The following is a 27177-nucleotide window of genomic DNA, read 5'->3' on the forward strand; positions in this document are numbered from 1 at the left end:
TGAGGACATCGGTATGTGTGTGGGCACCTTAAGACCATTGCAGCTAAGCAGATCTATGTAGTGTGTGACTACAAACTAGTAGGAGGTATTAAGTCAGTCCTTGCTGTTCCCCCCAGCTAGCTGGTTTTCTAATATGCCTACATGACACTATGCAACTTTTTTTCTATGAAAGTACCATCCAGCATTCAGGGACTGCCGAAGATATCTATGGTATCTGCAACGGAACCCTCACTTTAAATAGATCCGATACTTAAATAGTCCGGCAATGCTCCAGAAATGTCCATTTTCAAAGGACTGCCCGCAAAAGTACACTCATGATTAGACCCCTTAAGGCTAAAAAATAGCTTACGCCACATGCAGTAAGTAATAGATGGAAAGGAACACACTGCACTGAAAATACAGGACTGCACTGAAAAAGCAGCAAGCTGGTCACATGGGCAGTTGTGTAATCCGATGGTCATACCAAAAGATGGGCCTAAATCAGAGATCTACATAAATGAGATATACATAAATTCAATATTTACATACATCTTTGAGATCTGCACAGGAGTCACACTGCAGATCTGTTTCTGCGTCATCGGTCGCAGAGCCCAAAAGCCGCAGCATAATTGAAATACTTTTGGCATTTGGGGACTGTAGCGGGGAGGCGACATGGAGTGTTCGAGAAAACAGGGGGTGTTAGCCTGGTTTTCTGGGCCCGCCAAAGCCAGTGAATGCGTCCTTGGAGGCAGCTTCACTGGCTCTGCCAGCGTGAGATGTCCAATGGTCACGCAGTTGATCCGATGGCTGCGTCTTCAGACGCGGGCAGTGGTTCACAGTAGTCAGCAGTGGGCGTCTTGCTACACAAGACGCCACCTGTGGCATTTGCATATTTTAGCATAGCCGCTGCGTACAAAGGCGCAGTGGCTGTTGCTATACCGGCCATCACTGAATCGGTCCATGTGTTTCCATATGAGGTATGGGTTACAATATTACCTACTTGACCAACAGAAGCATGAAGGCACCAAAAAAATGGTCTTTGTAGACAGTGTCAGCGTGAGTTATCTATGGGGCTCGCATATTATAGACCACAGGTTCTCAAACTCAGTCCTCAGGACCTCAAACAGTGCATGTTTTCCAGGTCTCCTCAGAGAATCACAAGTGAAATAATTAGCTCCCCCTGTGGATTTTTTAAAATGTGTCAGTGAGTAATGAATACATCTGCGCACCTGCTGGGTGACCTGGAAAAAGTGACCTGTGTGGGGTCCTGAGGTCCGAGTTTGAGAACCTCTATTATAGACATTTGGAAAATGGCATAAGGCAAATTCTGTAAGGGCACCCCGATGAACGAGCCCCTTATTGTGCATGATAAACTTACCAACAGCTTTTGAGATGCACATTCAGCACACACGGTAGCAGAAGTGATATGGTACAGTTGGTTAATATTAGAGATGTGTGCAGGCCTCCGTGTTTTGGTTCTAAATCATCATCGTGTTTTGGTTTTGGCAAAACCACCCTCAAGTGTTATGGTTCAGTTTGGGATTTCTTTACAAATTTGATAACAACATCTAAAATCATTTTACTTGGACCTGTTTATGTTCCTATAGTATTATTTACATCAATACAATTAATGTCCAGTCTATTTTAACCAATTCACAGTACCTGAAATCACAAAGGAGGCACTTAAATGCAATCCAAAATATGCCAGATCCGGTTTTTAGACCCAAGTTCTGAACTTGGCGAGAAGACCCGAGTCAAGACACTGCTCTACTTGGAACCCCAAAGTGATCTGGTTAGGGACTCTGGGCCTGATTCAGACCCACTCACGAGTGCACAGCGCTCGCAAGCGGATCGATGGTCTCCCACTGTGCATGCGCACCTTGGAGCCGGCTCCGGGGTGCGCATGCGCGAGTCCCGGCCAGCGATGGACTCTCCGTCGCTACGAGTCTCGCACCAAAGCGGGGCTGCTGTCGGTGGTGATTGACAGCTTGCCCCGTTTTGGAGGCGTGCAGGGTGGGTGGCTGGGCAACAGAGACGTTCCTGCAGGAACGCCTGCCGTTTGTGGGCGGCCCTACTGACATCACTCGTGATGTCAGTAGGTGGACTTTCTGCTCTGTTAGAGCAGGAAGTCCACTGGGTCTTGCGGCCACGAGACCCTACCACAAGGGTCTCATCGCAAGCCCGATGGTCGCGATGGTCTTGACCATCATAACCATCACCTGGCCGCTCGCATAAGCCATGGGTGGTCACCCACAGCTATGCGAGCGGCCAGGAGGCCGTCTTTTAAAAAAAAAAGGATGCCCTGATTCAGAGCAAGCGCACTCAAAGAGCGTCCGGCTCTGAATCAGGCTCTCAGTTCGAATTGGAAACCTAAAATTTGGATGTGTTCGGTTTTCAGCAGAACCGAACCGTTCATCTCTATTTGCAAATTTAGAAGTACAAAAATGATTAAGGATAGTTGGTTATCCATTAAGCAAATATTGTTACAAATTATTCTGGACAACCACGAAGAGGTTAAAATAATCTTAAATTTCATGTAAAGAAAGAAACAAGTTAATGGATTAGAGTCAGCTGAGTGTGAAGAGACTTTACGTCACTCCGAGGTTAATTCCTGCTCCATCTTTATTGCAAACCTATCTCAGTGTAACACAAGGCAGAAGATGTATCAAGAGCCATTTGGGATTATTATTATAGCACTTAGGAATCTATAGATGTAGAAGAAAATATATTGTAGCGGATCTGAGCAGTAAAAGCCTGCTGTGGATACCAAAACTATACACGTACAATGAATTCCTTTTAGAATCAGCTTCAGTAATATCATGTCACATTGTGTATGAAAAATAATACATTTAAGACTCTCCAGGGCCCTAAATATATATATAAAAGGGATAACAAAAGACAATATACTAGCTCTTCAGCTGTGATATATCATAAACACAGAGTGTGCAAACATAGATTCTATAGTACAGAAATAAATTGGAATTCAACATACATTAGAAAAGTCTATAACTGAAATAACACCCCAATAAACAAAAAAATATATCATGCATAAATAGTATTTTCAGTAATGCACCATAACTAGATAGATTAAAAAGAAAATAATAATCTTTTAGCTAAAGACTAAAGGGCTTATTTATAAAATATGCCAGGAAAGTCCTATATAGTATTTTATTGCCGCTCATTGCGGCGATACAATATATTTCATTACTATTAACATAAATAAATTAAATCAAATGGCTAGGGGAACGGAGTGACTCTGGGCTTCGTGACAATACTGTAGGGTAGCAATAAGCATTTACGTACTGCACTTCTAGGCAGCTGAACTCCCTTTTGTGCATGTGTGACCTAGCCCCATAGGTAAAAATTCCTTAAAAACTAAAAAATGTTAATTAAAAAAAGTTAAAGAAATAATAGAATAAACAATTTGAATACATTAAATAGTTAATAATAAAGGTTATTTTTATTGTTTATCGCATCTGCTAGCATAGGACCGCGGTGCATGTACTGCTACTGTTCTTTGTCAATATGCGAGCAATTCTACTTTTAACATTATTTTAATTTAAAATGAAGATTACAATAGTTTACCTTAGATTGTGAGATGTCATAGACCCAGTCACAGCAATTACATTAAAAATGTAATGTACAGCTCACACTCCGCTTCACAACTGATTGTTCTAGATCAAGCAGCAACTTTTCTACCATAGTGACATCACAAAGGCTGTTTATGACGATGGTCAGTCACATGATCAACCTTGTCTCTTGTTACGTCTCAACCTGTCTGCATTTTTATCACTCTGGGGTCCATTCATCATACCTTATTTAAAAACTGTTGACTGAATTTCCCTAAAATTGTTAATCTGGAGTGTCAGCCTAATTCATTATTATAGTAACACAGGAGATATCACTGATATCTCCTGGTTACTTTACTTTAGTATAGGGATGTATAAGTTTGCCAATTGATCAAATTCTGAAAACTATGTATTTTCGGAATTTGATGGTGCTACTGTACACCATCCTCAGATGGCGTACAGCCCCCATAAGGCTTCACAAGCTGCCGTTTACACAGCAGCTTGTGAAACAGTGGGACCGCAGCGTCACTGAGCTCCTCCTCCCTCCCCATTCTGTGTTCCTCCTCTCGGCTCCCTACCCCGCCGCTGGCTGCTGCTGCATCACTGAAGTATATCTCCCCTCTGTCTGTTCCCCAGTGGCACTTCTACGTGTTTAATTAACTTTAAACAGTTTATTAAAATAGAAGAAGCACTTACAACTGTCACCGGGGTACAGACGGAAGCGAAAAGTCCTGTTTGAGCGCTGAAACGGGTCCCTTTTTGGTAATTTCTGCCCGCCAGCTCAGGGGGCGGCGAATGGAGCAACAACTGAATTGCTCTGTCGGGCACCATCTAGTAGCTGCCGAAGCGCAACACACTTGAATTCCCCCCCATAGAGGTGAGGAGCAGCATTACCCTTTTATATATAATGAATAGACCCCCTGAATGTAAGGATTCACATACTTCCTTACAGGGAAACAATTCATGCTCAGTAGATTTAAACAAAGTCACCAATTAAGTTGGGTCATCTTATTTTATGTGAAATTATGTGACATGATCTAAAAAGGAAGTGGGTTAAATATTTTTGAGCACATGTATATTCACTCTGTTTTATGTATATTAGAGCGATAAATTGCTGGTTACTGGTCCAGTATTAGTAAACTGTGAAGGCTGCTGCAGAATCTCTTTGGAAGTAGAGTTTTATTGCAGCACCTACTAAATCATAAGGCAACAAGAAATCCATACAATCTATGCTACCACCGGAACCTCAAAAGTCATTTTTTTTAAATCAGGCTCTTATTTAATTTTAGTTTTCAAAAATCATTTTTCACAATGTAATTCTGAAGAGCAAAGCAAGGAAAAAAAATATTAAAACATGGACGGTATTTTTCTAGACCTTTACCATACACACTAAGGAGGCAATGATGGACTGAAATGGCAATATATGACATTAGGAAAGAGGTTGAAGATGGTGTCACTAAGGTTCCTTGTAACTCTGACACAAACAATGATTCAACTTGTCAAGCAAGACAAACACGGTACAGTACGTGACCTTTACAGCCTCCTACTTGCAAAGTCCTAACTAGTTGAAAATTCTTAATATCAACCTATAAAGGTGAAATGTGGACAATTTGGTAACAGTCCTTTTGCCTTTCTATCGGTATTTACATATTGACTAAATTGCTCCTAATTTACTTAAACACTTATATTGTTCAGTCAACTGTGCTGGGTCAACTAATTCAGACTCTGATTCAGTGAAAAGTCACCTCTCACTTACGCACAGTGGAGGCAGCCATTTTGTGGGCTGAACAAATGTTCATGAGAATGCAGAGCTGTAACTGTGGCTTGCAGGGCCCGATGCCGTCCACGCCCCCTCCATATGATGTCATGTTGAGGGGGCGGGGCTACAAATGCAGAGAACTACAGCTATGTCTGCAACATCCTCCAGATGGCGCTGCTGCAGATATTCTGGCTGTAGGGTGCCATTCCAGGAACCCTACTAGCCAGATGCAGGAGCCGTTGGTGAGCGGCGGTGTCACCCACATGGCTTTGCGCGGCTGCACCTCTCACACACCCCCAGTTACTGCCCTGTGAGAATGTAGCTGATTTCTTTATACCACATAGGGGGTGCAATAGGTTCCAGTGTTAGGAGTCTGATTATGGGCCTGATTCTGAGTCGCATACAATGGCGATATTCACGCAAATGGTAGATGCTATCCACATAGTGCATCCATCTCAGGAGCTAAAAACTTGCACAGCGAGTGCATCTCACAGTGTATACGCACAAATGTGCAGTAACGATTGAGACATACGGCAGAAATGTATTGGAAATGTATCTGGCGTTCCAGAACAGTGACTGGGAGGTGGTTATTCAGGTTCATGGAGATGCACCATCTTATGAGCATGTTATAGGAGTGATACGGACGTATCCTATAACTGGTTGTGAACTAAGATGCTTAATCACCTAGATTGGAGACCATACTCTAACGAAGAATCTGCACCTAGCATGGAGTTGGTGCAAGTTTCAATGGTGCGTCCGATGGTGGCATCTAAAGACGCGCCAAGGGGACATCCTAGCCCTTGCACAGTCAGACGAACACTCGTACACAAGGGGAAGGGCTAATACTAGCAAAAGCATAAAGTCCTAGGCGCAGCTACGGAAAAAGACGCTAAAGTAGTCAGCAGCGTGCAACCTAGAATTAGCCACAATGTGTGATATAAGACAAATAATATAAAAATGATAATAAAAATAAACTCCCAGATTAAAAACAGTGAGATATATTATATATATATATATCTCCTGTGATCGGAGCCGCGCCTTCGCGTCTCCATAGGATTGAATGGAGACACACTCCCGCTATCGGGGACGCGCCATAGCATATCGTGGCGCATATCGCGATGCCCGTGCAGCTTTACGGCACGATCAGCCACAATGAACCTGGGCGCATCTGTATAATTGAAAAACACGCCAATATGCCAGAGTGTGTTAAAAAAGATGATGCTTTATATAGATAAAAGTTGTCATACAATAAAACAAATAACAAAATGTTGCAATGTAAAAAATGAATGTGCAAATTACTGAAGATATGACATACTTACAAAACGTCCTAAATGATCTTATACTATAATGTTTAATCTTATTTGGAGGTCTGATAAAACAGGAATATGTGGACATACATATTCCTTCAGCAATTCACAAATATATGCATGCTTATGTAACTTTATTTTCCTGCACTGCAATTTAGAGCATATAGAAATGATTGAGACTATATATATTTGTTGTGTTATTCGCGGAAGGCCGCACTTGTCGATTGGCCCCAGGCCTAGAGAGGATAAGACCTTCCCTTTCCTCTCTAAAGTAGGCAAGTGTGCGTCTGATGCAGCAGCCATTTTGTTTTATATTTTAGTTAAAAGCATGTTAAATGATGTATTAAAAAGTGTGTAGAGATTACTGTTTTATTTCTCTGCAGGTGTGATTAATTAAGGTATAAATATGAGCTGAGAAAGAGGGAGGGGTGAGCAGTCGGAGAACAGAGGAGAGAGCGCAGAACGAGGTTCGGGGTTGCCGTTAAAGTATATATGTAGTGACTGACTGCTATCCTGCTATTCTGTACTGAGTGTCACAAATTTCATTTAAAAGTATCCCCTACTACTGTTGGAATATCCTATGTTTTTTTGTTGTAAGTCTGCATTGGCAAAATATATGTATGATTAAGCTGTCTTTAAGTAAAAGCATTGTTATTTATTTTAGAATCTGTATTTCTGTGGAATTATTTCGGTGCCCTCTATTACAAGTAAGGTTTGTAAGTAGTCCAGAACTATCGCGTTATCAGCTCCTAATATGACAGCGTAGGGACAGCAAAGAAAGCATAGAGTAGCGTAGACATGTGGCCTGACAGTGTTAGCACTTGCTAAAGTTGGCTTACTTTATTTGCCCTATACATAAGATAAACAAATGTCTTGATAGTTATTAATAAAAGTCCAATTTCCATATAAAATGTAATTAAATAGAAACTGAAATGCAAAAGAAACTCAGTGAAATTAAATTACGTTAAATTAAATACAAACATCTGTTGTTTTAGCCATCATAATCCAATGGCAATCTTCTTTCCCGCAGTAGAACAAATAGAAAGCTAAACTAAATTATGCAAATAGACAGCCACAACTTTATATAATACAGATGCTAATGAAATAAGTAATATCAGCTGGAGTGGTCAATTAGGATCAACAAAACACTGCTGCTACTAGTCACCATCATCATTTCATATATCCAGCCCCTGCAAGAGATCTACCCTTGCAGAATTGTGTCTAGCTATGTGTACAATTCTGATTGAGTCCTTATTGTACTTGGCCTACTCTTGCCGAGCAGGATGTGCCGTATCACACGACATTAGCCACACCCATGCTATTGTGTTTCAATGGTAATGTAGCTGGACGTAAACTGCATAATAGGCATTCCATAGAGCAATTTCTCTTCTCCAAATGTGCAACAGCTATTAATTGGTGCAGATGGAGTAGGCTGGAGCTCCGCAGTCCCTCATTGGCTAGTGGCTCCATGGAAGGGGTTACAAAAAACAGAGGGGTTTGGCACCTACAAGTGCGATATCGTGAGCGATTTCCCTTGAACTCTCCTTGTCAGCTCCCAGGCCCTCAAGGAAACAGTATGGCACTAAAAAGTGTGCAATTGGACCAACGATCTATTGGGCGTCCTTAACTATTTCCAGTGCGTCGTGTATGAGATTGGCAGATCTTGCCTGCTGTAGGCAAGATCTGAAAATACGATGTATGACCCGCGGGTACGCGCATCGGCATCGCGATCGTGAGTGGACACTCACGATTTGTACATAGTTACACAATTTGTCGTTCCGATGCGTAAAAATCAGGCGAATCGTGCAAAATATCGTCTAGTGTGTACGCACCTTAAGTAGTCCAAATAGGACCAAACAGATGCTGATACAGAACATTCACCTATAGACACAAGTCTGTCTAGTGCTCCTTAAACAATATTCATGAAAATACAGACAATCAGGAGCAAAGGGATATCACAGCGACTCTGTACCTCAGTAATGCCAATGGTTCTTAGTGAAAGTGGATCTGTCAACTGCAAACAGTGTAGATATCAATTCACATGAGAATATTGGCTATGAAATCCCTAGGAACCAGTACCTCATTATAATATAAGACAGGCCTCATGAATATTAGTCAGACAATGCCTTATTTGTGTTACAGGTTTTCTAGTAAATACAAACATTGCATTCTTGTTCAGCCAATAAATCGGATACAGTACCTCCATTCTATGTAAGAAACAGGTACTTTAAGGATACCATAAATTACTAAACATTAGCCAGTGCGATTTCATAGTGGGTTTTACTCCAATAATATTAGTATTCATGAACTGCATTCTGGTTTTAGTTGTAATATTGTATGATGGATGACAATGTGAAAATCTGGAGTGGGAACACTTTATATTAATGCTAGCAATAAACAAATTAAAAGCTCATTTATTGTAGGGATATATTAATTTACTACACAAAATTCTGCTGATAGAAATAATTGAAAATATGCTAGTAACTTCAGAATAATTAATCTTTAAACCATTAGCACAGGATCGCATTTTTAATCCATCTCTTTTATTATGTTGTGCTTATGCTGAAGAATTGTGAGACTATCTGGAGTCTTCTGTTAGAAGAATATATCTTTGTTTTGTCCAGTGCAATCGTTCCTCAGATTCCTGTTTGCTTCCATAAAAACAGCTTTTCTGCTACAGAAACCTTCGATCACTAATTACCCATCACATGTAAAACACAGCTCGATATGTTATCTTTTAGCAGCCGAAGCAAAGTGGAGTGTATACCCGCTTGCGGCGCGTACGTTGTGCGTTTTGCACTGCTCATGCTCTGAAAACCAAGTGTAGCAGGTGAGGGTGATACAGAATAGAGTATGCATTATAGTGCATCTTCACTTGGGACTGAGGAGGCGTAACTGAGTTGTAACAGGATGTTCTCATGTAGGGAAACTTCAGAAGGGGCGTGCCAATGGTAAAGATTGCTATGCAGGGTTAGATGGCAGCATAAATATATGCCTGTATCCAGTGGCGGCTCCAGAGGTGGGGCTGCAGCAAAGTCCAAAATTCAAGTAGGGGAGCCACACCAACTGCCACCTCATGCACTGCCTGGACTCACTGGCAGTTGGTGTGGTTCCCCTATTTGAATTATGGACTTTGCTGCAGCCCCACCCCTGGAGCTGCCACTGGCTGTTTCAAGGTTTAACCTTTACATCTAGCATAGGACTCATGCAAGTGTGCCATCATGATAATGATGATGGCAGCTATCAAATTGTATGGATACAGGTGGTCTTGTAGAGCAAGCATAGAGCAGAGTGAGAACCGGATGGGTGGGGAGATGTATATTGCCATCACGATCCAGGTGCTACAGGGGGGTGGCCAAATCTCAGAGTTGTGGGCACGCTCCTACAGTAATTGTAAAGATAATATTAATCTACTGTGCAAGTCTCCTCTTTCAAAACTCGCCGGGCCGCTCACCGGACTCCTCAAAGCAACATCGGGCCAAGGTAAATAGCACTTGCCTTTCTCCTTTCGGGGCATCTGGGTTCATGCCTGTAAGAGCTTACAGATCGTTAATTATAAATATGTATTTTAGTAACTATTATATTGAAATATAATTTCCTTCTTTTTGTACATCCAATCAGGAGATCTTGGAGGGGAGGTCCAAAGAGCAAGTCGAGGGCATGATCACGCAAATTTACATCACTGCGCAGCAGGTGGCGGGGTGTTGAAGATGCAATTCATACCATTTGGCCCTATCAGCAGTTGTTCTCTCGCGTGCACAGCTTTGGCTGGGACTGACAACATGAATCACACTTTGAAGGTCCCAGACACTTCTCAAGAACAAAAAGCGGAATTCCAAGAGGATGGCTTACTTTACCAGAAATCTGGTAGGGCTCCCCAAAATGTGGGAGTTTCTCTGTAGTAGCATGTATTGAAATGCATTGGCTAGGTATATGAAGGCTTCAGTGAAATGTTATAGTAAGTAGTAGCTAACTAATTAGCCAAACCTCACTTGAGATATAGCACCTGTTTTGTTTGCAAGGCTAGGTCTAGGACTCCAAATACTCAGGGATTGCAAAATACGCGCTATAGCGCGTTTTTATGTGCTACAGCAAACTGGGGACTCAGGGCCTGATTCAGAGCCGGACGCTCTGACCAGAGCGCTCGTTCTGAATCAGGGCCCTCCTATCTAAACTTGGAGCGGCCTCTTGGACGCTCGCATAGCTGTGGGTTACCACCCACAGCTATAGCGAGCGTCCATGATGATGGTCGCGATGGTCAAGACCATCGCGACCATCGGGCTTGCGACGAGACCCTGCGGTAGGGTCTCGGTGACCGCAAGCCCTGGAGTGATTTTGGCTCTATCAGAGCCAAAATCACTCCCACTGACATCACTAGTGATGTCAGTGGGGCCGGACCCAGACTGTAGGCGTTCCCATGGGAACGCCTCCGTCTGGCAGCCACGCCCCCGGCACGCCCACCAAAGGGGGCGTGCTGTCAATCAACATCGACAGCATGTCCCCTTTGGTGCGAGACCTGGAGCGACAGCTTCCCCGTCGCTCCCCGGGTCTTGCGCATGCTCACGACGGAGCTCCCTCCGTCGTGCGCATGCGCACTAGGGCACCATCGACCCGCTTGCGAGCGCTCAGCGCTCGCGAGCGGGTCTAAATCAGGCCCTCAGTTTTAAAACTGATTGGGTCCTATAGGACCCGTTGGCACTGTGTTTGCTGCACTAGCCAATCGATGCGCGGCGGCGTCTCCCATGTCAATAGCTGCACAGCGGCTTCTCCCCTGCCAATAGCTGCACAGCAGTGTCTCCCTGGCCAATCCCTGCACAGCGCCTTCGCACAGCCAATCACCAGGTGGCGCCTCCCCCCAGCCAATCACCACGCGGCATCTCCCCACAGTCAATCACCGCGCAACGTCTAGCAAGCCAATCACCGCACGGCATCACCCCTGCTAATCACCTTCTCCGTGGCGGTCCACTCGGAGTCTGTTTGCACTGCATCCATCGGGCAGAAGTATTGTCGGTGGTGCCGGGCCCATCTAGCAGCCGGCGCTCCTTCAGCAAGCTGAGCTCTGTGCCCGCAGTAGACAGGGAAGGTGGACACTGAATGGGACAGGACGGAGCTGCAACAGTGACCCGGCCGGGGGCTCCCAGCAAAAGCAAGGAGGTAACCACTACCCAATGTGCTGTCTATCCTTACCCCCTCCCTACCCTCAGTTCTGCCCCAGCTGCTATACGAACCCCCTCCCTAACCCCAGTACTGCCCCCAGTATTGCCTGCTCCTAACCCCTCCTTGTCCTCCAGTACTGCCCTAGTTATCTACCCTTACCCCTCCCTACACTCAGTATTGCCTGCCTCTAACCTCTTCCTGCAGTACTGCCCTAACTGCTAACAACTCTTTTCCCCTCTATGTCTCCCATACTGCCCCACCTGCTATCCTTGCCCCCATCAGTCCTGCTCTAGCTACTATCTACCCTGGCCCCCTCCCTACACCCAGCACTCCCTGTCCCTAACTTCCTCCTTGCCCACAGTACTGCCCCAGCTGCTATTTACCCTCGCCCCCTCCCTACCCCAAGTACTGCTTGCCGCTAACTCCCACCGTGCCCCCCAAGTACTGCGCCAGCTGCTGTCTACCATTGCCCCTCCCTACCCCCAGCACTGCTTGCCCCAAGCCCCTTCCTTGCCCCCTAGAACTGTTGCAACAACTGTCTGCACTTACCCCACCCTACTCCCAGCCCTTACTCCCCTATAGCAGCAGCTCTACCCCAACTTCTCCCTGCCTTTACCCCCAGCTATACCCCAACTGCTATATACCCCCCCAGCACTGTCCCAACTGGTCCCTGCCCTCAACTCCCATAATATGTGATGGGACCCAGAAAAAGAGGTGTAGGACCCCAATTTTTTAAAGTGAGAGGTCCGTGGGACCCACATTTTTTTTCGCTCAGCACGATCACTGAAACACAATGAAATGTTTGTCTACTTGGACCTTTTGGTGTGATCATTGTGTTATGTTTGCCCTGTTTCCAAGAGGAGTGAGATGCACAGGTAAAAAAGTCAAGTCAAAACTGGAAATTACATTTTCTCATTCCATATCTGTAAAATGTCAGCCTGTTTTATCCCCTATAGCAATTTAACCCAGCAAAGTAGGATAACATTGCTGCTGCTTTTATTTCATTTTTTTGAACTTACTCATTTTGTACTTTAAAATAGAAAAAAAGCATTATGTTTCCTTTGTAAATCAGTGGATAAAGCCATCTCAGAGGTGGTTTTAAAATCAAGCTTTGAGCTTTTGTGGAACAGAAAACTCAGCAATACCATGTACATGGAGTGTTTTCTGGTTTGTTCGACCCAACACGTTTTCATTTAACCTCTGTCTCACACAATAATATCACGTTTTAGTGCTTCAGGCACACTAACTGCTGCGCAAGTGCCAAATGTGCAGTGTACAGTGCCCCTTCAGTCAACGGGGACCTGTGTTGCCCACCCTGCGCCCTGAATATGGGTCTCAACGCTACTGGCATCAGGCCAAACATCATCACTGGAAGTGAATAGTTGAAATTTATATTTACTAAGTGGTGGTTTAGCATTTTTGGCAGTTTTTCCTGTGGTTTACTAGTAGGATTGCATCCCGCTGATTTACTAAAGCCAAAACTGCCTTAAATCTGCCAAGAGTCCAGACTTTAGATTATAATACCATATAAAAGCACCATTGAAGTTTTTAACATTAAGCCCCGACTAACTAGGTGGTGGGTTAGAAACTACTGAAAGACTGCAAAGAAACATGCATAAATAATTGACCTGCCCCAAGCAGGAGCATTTGTAGAAAGCACTGCACAGATCCCTAAGATTTGTGCATTGTAATGGGTTAAAAACTGTGTAGATAAGTACTTCGGGTGTAAGGCTAATAAGCGGTTAATAATATTAAGCATAAAGGTCTTGTAATATTATTATTATCATTATTACTATTATTACTAATGATAAAGTCTCACTCCTGATATACCCTAGTTCATAGGATGAATTGGAGAAGTTCTCAAACTTATGAGTCCTAAACAGATGTTGGACCAAAAAAAAAGAATATACAATATTAATCATTGGAACTGCACCTAATCTTCCTGCACCCAAAGCAGCTGGCTTATCACAAGGCTCCTGTGTGTTCATAAAATGTTGCAAATGTCTCTAAGGGATATTGGACCTCATTCTGAGGCGGTCGCACGGGAGCGATAGGTCGCACCCAAAGTGATCGAGAATATGCAAAACGATCGCTCAGTCGCAACGCACATCGTAAGCGCGGAAACACCCACAACAATGAAAGCACACCTCCTATCTCTACAGCCTAATTCAGAGTCGGTCGCAGGCGGCAACCTACGTCGGCACGATTGACACCTGTTACAGTGTTAATTGCCTACAAACATCGGTTGAGGCAGAAACCATCTCCAGCACTCACAATGCTTAAGGTAGACCCTGGGCTACCCTTAGCTCTGCGAGCAGTAGCGTCGTTATTGCAACGAGATGACGTGTGTGATGACTCGCTCAGTAATATATGCACGCCCTTAAAACGCCATTTTTAAGGTGAACCACGCCTGTGTGCGCACCACCACACCCCCGTTCACAAGCACCTTCCCCTGTAACCACCCACAAACGGCACGAAATGTCAATCACAGCTATGATCTCGTAGTGACTAGCGAGCAAGAGGATTGCGGTTGGGAAGACAGGCTTGCGCACGCGCACTGCCATGTACACGCATGCACAGTTGGAAAAAACATCGATCGCTACGACAAATCGCCCCAATGCGACCGCCTCTGAATGAGGTCCATATTTACTAAGAATTGAGATTGGTCGAGTTTTGTTTTTTTTATCTCGATTTGCATCGCCAACTCTCAGGTGATTTTCACGTTTTTCATCTCGCAAATTTACTAAGAAGTGAGTTTAGCTGAAAGTGAGTTTTCCGATGGTGATGCAGATCGAGATATCTCCCTCGAGTTGCAAGTGAAGATGAGATTACTCACCCGAGATCACAGTGTTTTCTCTCTGCAATTCTCTCCCGAGCTAGCAGCCTGCATATATCAGTGAGATATGTGAAGGCTGCTTGTGTGTATAACCTGTAAAAGAAGGGTTAAATGTTTAAAAAAAAATGACGCAGGGTCCGCCCCCAAAAGCATAACCAGCCCCAGACTGGTCAGCCAGTCCTGGTTCCTAAAAATATGGAAACAAAACGAGTAGGGTTCCGCCGTATTTTAGGAACCAGCATCTGGCTGCAGGGCCAGTGCTGGTTTTAAATATAGGGGGACCCCTACGCAATTTTTTTCCCCTATATTTAAAACCAGCACTCGCCTTGCAGCCTGGTGCTGGTTCTTAAATTATGGTGAAACCCTACTCGTTTTGTTCCCGTATTTTTAGGAACCACGAGTGGCTGACAAGTCCGGGGCTGGTTATGGCTATTGGGGGGGACCCTACGTCTTTTTTTTTAATAAAAACCCTATTTTTCATATTTACAGGCAGAAACATACACAAATCACACTGATATGTGTATGTTTCAGGCAAACTCGCAGCTCCGGAGGTGAGTATTTAAAACTTCAATTTGGCAGAGAGTTTGCTGTCATCTCACCTGAGATTGTCATCTCGATTCTTGGTAAATTTGCGAGCTGTATCTTTTAGGTGAAAAGTACTTCCAAGTTTTCCTGATGGTGATAAGATTCGAGTTTGCCATCTCACCCGAGTTTTACGAGTAAATTTGCGAGATGAAAATCAAGTCTAAACTCACCCGAGATTGTCATCTCGATTCTTAGTAAATTTACCCCTAATTGCGTGTAGATTATATAGATCAGCCCAATCATTCTCACTGATAGACGCACACATCCGGCAGAATAAGAGTTAAGAAAGGACAATATAACTAAGGTAAGTCCATGACACTTACGCATTTGCTTGTTTTCCTTTGGCAGCTGCATCTTGATAGTCTGGCTGCTTCCTTCAAGGACAAAGACAAAACTCTTCACTTCCTTATCGAAGTCCTTGAATCATATTAATAAAAACATAATAAATTAGCCATCAAATGCCATTAGAAAAATCACACAGCAGAACTGATCAAAGAAAATTATTTTTGCTTTTTTTAGAATAATGGACATTAAATTCTGGATTGCTTCTGATCTCAGGTAATGTACTGCAAGCTTCCGGAGGTTAGGTCCACGCTCTCCATTAAACAACTTGGCAATTGTACTTATTCATTTTCATATCTCTGTTATTATTTTTAGATACAAAAAACAAATTCAGCTGGCATAACACTTACGGTTGGTTGAAATGTATCTGTACTGTTTCAAGTTTATGAACTGTAGTTATTACGTTACCCTTTAAAGTCTTGTTATTAGGATTGTGGCTGATAATGTAAAACAAATGGATCGTTAGTTTGAAACTGGTAGGATTTTTTAATAAGTTCTGCTTTTATAAAACCCTGTCCCTAACACCTGAATTACTCTTACATAAGGTCTGCTGCACTAAATACGAGAGCTGATTGAAAAGTAATGAGACTGTCTCTGTTGTTCTGCCCCATAGGTAGATGTGGCAGCACTATGCTGGTTCTTGTGAAGCTCATACATCAATGTGTAGGAACCTGCGCTTGGAGACTGCCGTAGTCTTCTTTGTTTGGTCACAGCGAGTGGAAGATCTTCGTACATTTCGTCATGGCGGCTGAGGATGACGTGTCTGTGAGATTACGTCAGAGATGTGTGATTGAATTTTGTGTTAAACTTGGAAAAAGCAGAAATGAAACTCAGGAAATGTTACGGCAGCATACGCTGGAGAAACAATTAGCCGTGCTGCAGTGTTTCAGTGGTGGAAGCACTTCATAGAGGGTAATACGTGAGTGCCTGACGAAGCGCGTTCTGGGAGACCATTCACCGCGGTTACAGATGTCAACATTACCAAAGCTGCAGAGATGATGCAAAGTGACAGAAGGGTAACTTTACATGAACTTTCGGCTTCACTTGGCACATCATGTGTGTGCCAGGTGGGTACCCAGAAATCTTACAGATCAGCAGATGTGTCGACGAGTTGAATCGTGCAAGAATGCCGGGTAGGACTCCCGATTTCCTGACATCGATTGTGAAGTGTGACGAATCATGGATTCATCATTATGATCCAGAATCCAAACAACAGTCCAGTATATGGAAACATTTCTGCTTTTTCCAAGCAAATGTAATAGCCTGCTAGATGCAGGAATCGGCGAGATTCCATCAATAAAGTGGCAATTATTTAAAATGGAAACACAGGTTTTTTTTTTAAAAGAGGTTGATTTTGAGTTGGGAGCCAAGTACAAAAAAGAAAAAATAAGTAACTTTGCACCTAGAAAAAACCATGCTGCACGGCACTTTGAGCAGATTTAAATTGTGCAGACAGATTCAGATGTGAGAGGGCTATGTCTAAGCCATACTTGCCTACTTTTTTCATCCCCACTCCAGGAAAAGCCCGCAGGTGGTTACTTCCAGGGCGGGGGCAGCGGTGGGCTCTCACATCATTAGGCCCACCAAAATGCTGTAATTCATAGATCTGTGGGGAGGAATTGGGGCTAAATTACACATTTTAGTGTCATTTAGCCCTGCCCCCTAAATACGGACCGCATTCATGTTTTTATCTCCCCCATTTTGCCCACCAATAGGGAGTGGGTGGGATGCGGGAGATGTGGGATGCGGGAGATCCAGCCACTCTTCTGTAGGGGTGGGGGACTACCTGAAAAATCTGTAGCCTCCTGCAACCTCCGGGAGAATAGATAAGTATGGTCCAAGCTACAATCTACATTGCAGTGAAAGCTGACCAGTTTTGTGGGCTACATGCAAAAGCTCCCAACACTGAAGGATGTCCCTTGATACAGGATTGGCGAGCCCATCTGGACCAAATCAAAAATAATAGAGTGAGCTGTTATTATTAGAATGATGAAAAGATATGGTAACCAAAAGTTAAAAAACTAAACTAAATACATTTTGAATACAGGCCTGCCAGTACCTGTGTTCTAGTAAGTTTGGCTGTAGTTGGAATACTTGATCTATTGGATAACAGTTAAAGGAGATTTACGGGTCTATTTATCATTAGTGGCTAGTGGGCAATGGTAACTATCATCAGTTCTATACTCCAACAATACATAAGGAAGTGTTGCTGCCATTTACCATCGGCATGTGCTCTGCGAGACCTGGCGCAAACTCTGCACCTCTGCATTAGTTTCCTTCTGCCAGTAGTCTAACACTGTAGTGAAAGGAGGAAGTTACTATCCCCTTCTTTGTTTAGGCTATGTGCATGTGCGTATAACCTCGGTGCTTGCGCACAGCCATGAGAGCCAGCAAGGGACCAGAAAAGCCTCTCTAACGGCAAAGGACCTCGTGTTCACTGGAATTTAGGCTAATCCCTGCTTAATAAAGAGACCCCTTAAAGAGGATCCCGCCTCTATGGCCTCACAGCATATCATATTAATAAGTTACAGCCTGTGGTAAAAGGAACGTCTCATTTTTACCCGGTTGTGGAAACAGCTCTTTTTATTCAATAGGCCATTTCCCACCAATCATAACCAACTGGGATCTGCCATTAACTTTGAGAAAGACTATCCTATTGGTTCATATAAAGGTCACCTGATCACAGAATGTATGTCCAAGGAAACGCTTTAAATAACAAAACTCCTCTTACTTTCCAGATCACTGATTGGCTGCCAGATAGCTTCCATTTGGCCACAGGGTCTTTTCCTTGAGCACTGAAGATTTCAACAAATGCTCCCCCCTAAAAGACAATACATAGATTTAGAAATCAGAACTATGTGGTGATTTAATAAAGGATACTTAAGTTAAAAAAATACTTATTTTAAAACCAACATCATTGTCTTCTGTTTTTCTCCTCAAATAAGGGACAGATGCATAGGCGTCGGAACAGGGGGGGGGGATTCAAGCGGGCAGCTCGCCCCCCCAAGACATTTGAGAGGCGCCGGTGGAACGGCGACAGAAGATGGTCGAGGCTATGCATTATAGCAATAGGCTGCACAGCCCCTGCACTGCACAGAGGAGGAGGAGGAGTTATGTGTGGTCTTTAAGTTAAAAGTCCGCACATTACATCACTTCCCATGTGCAGTGCAGGGGCTGTGGATGTGCAGCCTAATGCTATATTGTGCACAGCCCCTGCCTCCTGCCCACACCCCCCTGATGGTCCCGTCCTCCCCTTCTTCCGGGGTGCCGGTAACCTCCTCCTTCATGCGACCCACCAGCAACATGTAAGTTGGAGGGAAGGGTGGGGGTAATGAGTGGGAGGGAAGGGTGGGGGTAATGTTGGGGGGTTGCTAAATTTAAATAATTTCTTGCCCCAACCCCAACTAAAAATTATTGTGATGTCCCTAGAGGAATGTAGTGTATGTTACAAAAGACATTGGACCTCATTCAGATTCGGTCGTAAGCGGCCGCTCGGTCGTACGCATCCGATGTTTCCAAACCACGCATGCGTACGGTTAGTTGTGCGCATGTGCGTACGAGACCTTGCGATCCAAAATGCTGTCGATCGTACGGCTTACGATCAGGAAGTGGCTTCCGAGAGTTGATTGACATGAAAGGCCGTTTGTGGGTGGTGACGGGGGTGGTGGTCTGAAAACGCAGGCGTTCCTCAACGTTTTCAGGGCGTTTCAGGGGCGTACATAAATTTCCTGCTACGACCGACATAGAAGGCCAGAAGTAGTAAAATGTCACTCTGTGAGCAGGATAGAGGCCTGGCTGATCGTCCAGCTTGAGGTTGGGTATGTGCTCTCTCAAGCACCAGAGTACAATCGATACTATCGAATGTGACTGATGTTATGTTTGATGTTTCTATTTTGTGCCACACAATGCAAGCAGCTAATAATCGTTTGTTGTTGCTAATAACACTGCTAATTAGCTTGCAATTGATTCAGTTGCGTTTGCATTAGAGAATAATAAGAAAAAATATATTTCATGGGGATGGCTTATACTATGCGGTTTTTGATAATTTTTTATGTAATTTGCACACAAGCGGCCGCAACCAGCAGAAGAAAATTAACATACAGCGACTGACAACGATTGACTCGATCGCTAGCTGCTATCACTCGCTAGCTAGAGGAGGTGCATTGTTCACGTATGGGCGTCACTTTGGTTGCGACCGACCGGCCGTGTGATTGCTTCCTTTTTCAGTTTTGCGGTCGTTAGGCGTACGACCGAGCGGCTGCTTACGACCGACTCTGAATGAGGTTTATTGTGTGGCAAGTTGGCCCCTTTGGGCTCTATTGTTGGACATGGATAACTTTCATTTCATGTAGGAAAGATTTATGATACTGTAATTTCTGAAGTTAGTTTGCATACTGCGTGTTTTAAACTGAAGAAATATTTACCTCTTTTGTTATGGGGGCTTCTCATTGTGGGGATGTGGCTTCAGACTGGGGGCATGACCTATTGTATTGGTGTTTAAACCACAGCAACCAATCAGAAACATTTCTTTCTCTAACTTGTACAAGACAAATAAGAGCTAATTGCTTATTGTTTGTTAATGGAATATTGCACATAAATGCAATGTTAGTAAATGTAACCTAGGGAGGTGTAAAGGAACTATTAAACTATTAACATACGTCCCAACATTTAGAGAAGCAGGATCAAGTCAAAATAAGCACTGATCCCCCCAAACTCTACCTCAACTTGCCCATACCGAGGGGGAAATCCGGAAATGATTCAAACCTTCTAAAGAGTGGGCAAGAGGTAAAATTGCCCAGAGCAACCAATCAGCTCTGAGGTAGCATTTATAAAGTATGTTCTATAAACTGATACGTATGTAGAAGCTGATTTGTTGCTATGGACTATTCCTCCACTTGTCCACTCTTTAGAAAGTTGGATATATCTCTTCTTATGCACCTACTTAAAAATATACACTTTTGGCCAAAATGCAGCCCCTTCCACGGTTTACAAACTGTGGGCCTGATTCAGAGCCGGACGCTCTTTACGAGCGCTCGCTCTGAATCAGTGCCCTCCCTCTCTTTTTTTGGAGCGGCCTCCAGGCCGCTCGCACAGCTGTGGGTGACCACCCACAGCTATAGCGAGTAGCCAAAAAGATGGTCGCGATGGTCAAGACCATCCGGCTTGCGACAAGAACCTTGCGACGAGACCCTCTATCAGAGCCAAAAGCACTCCCACTGACATCACTTGTGATGTCAGTGGGGCCGGCCGCAGACGGTAGGCGTTCCCATGGGAACGCCTGTCTGGCCAGCCACGCCCCCTGGCATGCCCACCAAAGGGGGCGTGCTTTCACTCACCATCGACAGCATGCCCCCTTTGTAGCGAGACCCATCGCGACGGCTTGCCCGTCGCTATCCGGGTCTCGCACATGCGCACGACGGAGCCGGGTCCGTCACGTGCATGCGCACTGGCCCAACATCGACTCGCTTGCGAGCGCTCAGCGCTCGCGAACGGGTCTGAATCAGGCCCTGAGCATGGCCCGTTGATATCAGCACAGTTGCTATTAGTTTTGTTGTACCAAAGTACGTACCCATAACTTTCATAACTATAAGCTTATTTAAAAGTTGTAATTGTTGACCAGTAGCGGCTCCTACCTTTTAATGTGAGAAGGGCTGTCCGTGCTGCAGCCTGGTCCCTGTTCCCTTTGTGGTCTGCACACAAAGGCTTCTAGGGACTTAATCGGCTGTAGCCCCCAGAAGCTGGGTAGGGCTGACAGAAACACAGCGGAGTGGCTTACTATTGGTAACGCTCTCTCTGTTAATCGTGGTCTGGACTGGAAGTCCCAGGGGGAGAAAATACATTCCTCTGGGACTGCCTATTTGGCTATGAAATGTAGTTTATACCTACCATCAGTATGCCGGCTGGCAAAATAACAGCCCCGGAATCCCGAACCGCAGACAGAAGACCAGCGCCGGAATCGTGACATCAGTGGAGATGCTGACGCCGGAATCCCGACTGGAAGTATAGCTGGTGCCATTAGCCGTGCGGTGGGGAAGTGGTGGTTAGGTTTAGGCACCCCGGGGCAGTTAGGGTTAGGCTACGGACAGGGGGGGGGGGTTAGGGTTTGGCACCACCGGCGGTGTTAGGGTTAGGCACCAAGGGGGAGGGTTCGGTTTAGGTACTAACCGGGAGGGTTAGGGTGCGGGATAGGGAGGGTTAAGATGCAGAAAAGGAGGGTTAGGGTTAGAGGGTTAAGGGGAGAGAGTTAGGATACTTACCTAACCCCTGTCAGGATACCGAGCATCAGGATGCCGCTGTCTGTCTTTTGACAGCCGGGATCCCGACTGCTGGTATCCCATACTCAACCCGATTCGTAGGGAGCGTTTCCCATAGGAAGCCAGTGCCAGGGAAGACTCACTGAGGGTAGCAGATTTCTTGGAGATGGGGGGGCTGCAGTCCCTGGGTAAAATGTACCACTGCTAAGTTTAGGAATAGCTGTCCTTTGTATTCCTAAGAATTGTCTAACTTGCTGAGACAGCCTATTTCATTATATTCTACTATGACATGAAAACTATTGTACATATTCTTTTCTGTAATTCTTTTGTATCAGTTTATATAACTGATAATTTTACCTTGCTGCCCAAAAGAAGAAGACAACATAATTGTATGTGATGATAAATAAAATATATGTTGGAATAAAATGAGCCTATTTATCACAACGGGTGTTTCTAATCCATAAAGCAGTTTTCTTCCAGGAGATCACACGGGGCAGGAAAATGTGTACTATGTAGGGGTGATATTTTGACAATTAGAGTTGTCATAAAGAGGAAATTGGGGATATTACACTGGAACCTCTTGGCGTCCATAACATCTGGGATTACTGACTGCCTGGCAACTGTACCTGCATTGTTGGCTGCAGGAGGAATCAGGTGCAAACCTACGTGACTAACCAGCATTTTATAGAAAAACAAAAGGTATGCCCAACGCCGTTATTATTCCATTCTTAGGGCCTGATTTAGCACCGAATGCAGGTGCTTATATGCACGCAAATGGACGATTATTGCGTACTGCACATGCAAACTGCGCGTGCACGAATTAGCCACTGCGATCGGGTTAGCAATCGCAGAGGATATGCACACCCCTGGCAGAGTGATTGACAGGAAGTGCCGTTTGTGGGTAGTGACGGGGGGGTCGGTCGGAGCGAACGCAGGCGTGCCAGTGCACTGGAACGGCGTTGCAGGGGCATGCTTGAATTAGCCACTGTGATACCATACGCAGCTTGAGGCCTCATAGCGTGCAATACTGAGTAAGGTCAGGGCTTGTGCAAGTGTGTGTATGGGTCCGATGTTACTCGATTGTACCGATGGTTTCGCTGTTCTGCCCAGTATTACGGATGTGCGTATGGTAAAGTGGGCGTCCTTATGGTAGTGCTGAGTTTGGATTGCGATAGCACTGGAGTGCCTTGCAATCGCAGTTTAACTGTGTGCGTATGCAGTATTGCAATCTGTAATGAATCAGGCACTTAGTCATTAAGCCTAAAATACATGTTGTACTTGTAACCCAATAAAAAGACAACTAGTAACATTCATCAATGTGTATGCAACATTCCATTACCATGACAATATGTTTGGTATTGTAACCTAGGGTCCAATTCAGAGGTGGACGCAGTGCCGATATTGGTCGCAAGCGGCCAATGTTTTCAGCCTGCGCATGTGTCTGAGCTGCACTGCACATCCCGATGGTTACCGTTAGGGGGCGCAGAACGAATTTTGACGCAGAGAAAGACAATTTCAGTAGGCATCCCTGTATGGTGGCTAGCCACAAGCGGGCCAGCAACTGCGTCTTTTGTTGCAGTTGCGCTGGCACCGGTGGCCATAGGGCGGTTCTAATATCCGATGGTGCGACCGATGTTCGTTCGATGGTGTCCCACGTAAGACGCGCCTCTCATTACCGTCCACCACTGCATCAGACACCATTATCTACATTACCGTACCTAACGTCCCCTAATAGACAGGGCCACCATGCAAAATATACAGATGTGGATGCTCTTCTGACTTGCAAAAAAGGACAGATGTCAAGTGATGCTTAAATTGTGGGGTTTATGCTTTCCATTACACAGCGGTGCAATCTGTGGCGCTGAAGGCGATGCGAGAAATTGATGTGCACATCTGCATACTGGTGTCCTTCAGGCCAGTGTACACGGCACGGCACAGAGATCAATTAATCTCTCTCCTGTCTTATTTCCTTAGCGGTTTACTTGCACAACAGGAGAGACTGCTCAACTCGAGGCGCCCGAAGGCACCATGCATCTTAGGTGTAATGGTCTTTTAAATGAGGTGGGGGACATGAAATCATCTTTTAAAGAATTCAATAAATATCCCAGTTTCCTCTACTCCTGTGACAAATACATATTAGTCACGACATGTGTGCCAATAACTAATGTGCTTTTATTGCACCGTACAATCTTGAAAGAACAACATAAAAACACAAAAGCTTAAACAAACACAGCGTGCTATCCCCCCGTGGATTTTTTTTTATTTTATTTTGCTGGGTGACATATTCAGTGTGAAAACAAAAATTAAATATTCACCCAAAGCAACTCCAGCTCATACATTCAGGTAATTTTTTTTTATTTGTTTGGAGTTAATATAATACTGAGCCGAAGGCAGAGAGTTCTTATTGGGTAAAGAATGACAAACTACACTGCGGCTTAGTCATCTTTCCCTGGTTATTATGCCTTTGTCTGATCGCCGGGATTGCTATTATAAACTTTACAAACAAAATATGTCTTCCTTTGTTTGTGTAGTCGCCCAAAGCAATTTCCTGTAGTGCGGCGGTCCAGCGCTTTGCTAAATATCTGCCGTCCTTTGTATCATGTACACCTGTTGTGCCCATCCGTAGCATTTTCTGTTTCCATACAAAGTAAAATCCCAACACAATAAAACCCAATAATAATGCTTGATATATATTTCAGAAATACTTATTTATAGCTATTATTATTTATTGTCTCCTCCTGGTATTACCTGACTACAGCCTCGTGCTGAGACTTGTAGTTCCATGAGATCATGAGAATCACAGGTTGCCTAAGTCTAGAGGGGTGACACATTTAGCGGTAATAAGTTTAAACAGATCTGCAGGATTGGAAAGGATGGGATGTAGTTGGGATTCCGGAGCACAGAAATCCGGCGCTCGGCATCCCGGCGCCAGTGATCCTGGCAGGTAACTATGAGGGTTGGGGTTAGAGTTAGGCACTAGGGGGAGGGTTAGAGTTAGGCTGCGGGGAGGGAGGGTTATGGTGAAGGAAGTGAGGGTTAGGATGCAGGGAGGGAGGGTTATGGTGAGGGGAGGGAGGGTTAGGATGCAGGGAGGGATGGTTAGAGTTAGGCTGCGGGAGAGGAGGGGTTAGGCTGCAGGGAGGGAGGGGACGGTTAGGATGCAGGGAGGAAGGGTTAGACTGCTTGGTGGGAGGGTTAGGCTGCGGGGAGGAACGGTTAGGAGGAGGGTTATGGGTTAGTGTAAAGGTACTTACCTGCAGGAGTTAATATTATGGCCGCCAGTATCCCAACCGGTGGTATCCTGTACCCAACCCCATACAAATGAGAATACATCTGTCCTTTCGGGTTGGGTACAGGATCCCGGCGGTCGGGACGTCGGCAGTCAGAACACGGACAGCGGCATCCCGACAGTCATAATCCCGACACCTACAGGTAAGAACCCCTACACTAACCCCTAACCCTCCCCCAAACCCTCCCTCCCCGCAGCCTAACCCTAACCCTCCCCCCCCACAGCATAACCCAAACCCTCCCCCTAGTGCCAAACCCATAAACCTAACCCTCATACTTACCAGCCAGGATCGCAGGTGTCGGGATGCTGGTGCCGGCATTCTCACCTCTGCCGGGATTCCAGCGCTGGGATGCTGAGAGCCAACATTCTGTTTGCCGGGATCCCAGCTACATACCTATGGGATATATTTTACAGCTACACTGTAGTACAGATACAAGGTTTGCCTGCATCATACTTACCTCATTTTTTCTGCTCCCCTGGGATCTCTGGAGGAGGATGTCTATGGGGCAGGTGTGGGAGGAGTGGAGAAACGATTGGCTTCAACATACGCAGTGGAGGGTGAAGGCTATAATGACAAGCATCTATGTGAATCACGGCATCAAGTCCCTGGGTGGGCAAGATCTGGGGCGGTGGGCTAATATTCTGGAGTCTAAAGGCTCATACACAGTAGATGATATACTCCATGAGCGATACTGTCAGTGTTTGCCCTTGAACTGCCGGCCAAACTACATAGTGCATACACACTAACCGATATCACTAAAAATATCGTCCAGTGACGTCATCCTGCCACATCACCGAACAGGCAGTTCCTGACGATATTGTCAGATTGACCTGCATGTTCGGATGACAGCAGACATCGTTATCGTCCCGCGGGAGCACTCATCGTTGGTCGTTCGGACCATACACACTAGATATAGTTCACTTTTATCGACTAGTGTGTACGCGGCATAAGGAAGTCATCAAAGGAGTCTACTGGAAATTCCTCCTGAGAGAATAGACAAGTATTCCCTACATGTGTCATGGCCCATATACAGACCTCAGTCCATAGGGATCAAAAGATTTTCTTGAAAAAACTTTATTCAAAATCATGTGTGCTTCCCCAGACTTCCCATTGCCCTTAGTGGTCCAGGGATAAAGCACTTAGGGCAATGGGAAGTCTTACAGAAGCTCACACAACAGAAACAAGATTTTAGAATGTTTTATGCTTAGTATGTTTATATAAAGTTTTCTGAAATTTACCTGATATTCATTTTTGTACATGTCGCTGCCTCAGCGAGGAAATGTCTGCAGTCTGTATCCCGAAACTTAATGTGTCTGAAAAACACATATAAACATGATAGATAGATAGACAGACAGACAAACAGATAGATAGATAGATAGATAGATAGATAGATAGATAGATAGATAGATAGATAGATAGATAGATAGATAGATAGACAGACAGATAGATAGATAGAAATACACAGTATAAAGTCAGAGAGAACAGGTCTCGCGTTCAACCCAGCTTGTTACCCAGGTTGAAATGCTGGGTTGCTGGACCCGGGTTATATCAACGGAGCCCTTTCACACTGCGCAGTAATCCGGGTTAATTGATGGCATTGTAAAGGGGTATTACAGACCTTGATCTGGTAAATCTAGCTGGCCAATGATCATGTTGTTTTGTGTTTTTATTGTTATCGTCGAACCATAAAGTATAATACTCCTTGTGATCATATTATCAGATATGTACAACGTGTGGCTATATACAATAGGCTCTCTACGGTTACGCTGTTATACTAATAACTGATGGCATGGTATGGTCTGACTGTAAAACATATGGAAGATAACTTTTGATTTGATTTCTTCTTTATGATTCATGATTAGGCCTCAGTTGTATTACTTTATTGCCTTGCAAAGAAAAACTATTACAGTTTAAAGCCCTACAATGTACTTCCCTTGACCAAGAAATAACTACTAATAATAATGGGATGGGATTTATGTATCAAGCAATTAAAAGCATGGAGAAGTGGACCAGTGGAGAAGTTACCCATAGCAACCAATCAGCTTTGAAGTAGCATTTAAGTAGAGTCTATAAAATATTAGGTAGAGGCTGATTGGTTG

At 44.6% G+C, this 27177-nt stretch overlaps 1 protein-coding gene across 1 annotated transcript in view; it reads right to left on the bottom strand.

Moving 5' to 3' along the window:
• The window catches only part of CFAP20DC (CFAP20 domain containing), a 357191-nt gene that overhangs the window by 308064 nt on the left and 21950 nt on the right, over positions 1 to 27177 (bottom strand). The window contains exons 2-4 of the mRNA XM_088478712.1: positions 26317 to 26391; positions 18266 to 18355; positions 15516 to 15609 (exon numbers count right to left, since the gene is read on the bottom strand). Of these exons, the coding sequence (XP_088334838.1) occupies positions 15516 to 15609; positions 18266 to 18355; positions 26317 to 26337 (205 nt within the window). The 5' untranslated portion in view covers positions 26338 to 26391. The remainder of the gene's footprint in view (positions 1 to 15515; positions 15610 to 18265; positions 18356 to 26316; positions 26392 to 27177) is intronic.

Source organism: Taudactylus pleione, unplaced genomic scaffold (assembly GCF_031769625.1).
Source record: "Taudactylus pleione unplaced genomic scaffold, aTauple2 ptg000217l, whole genome shotgun sequence".
Lineage (NCBI taxonomy): Eukaryota > Metazoa > Chordata > Amphibia > Anura > Myobatrachidae > Taudactylus > Taudactylus pleione.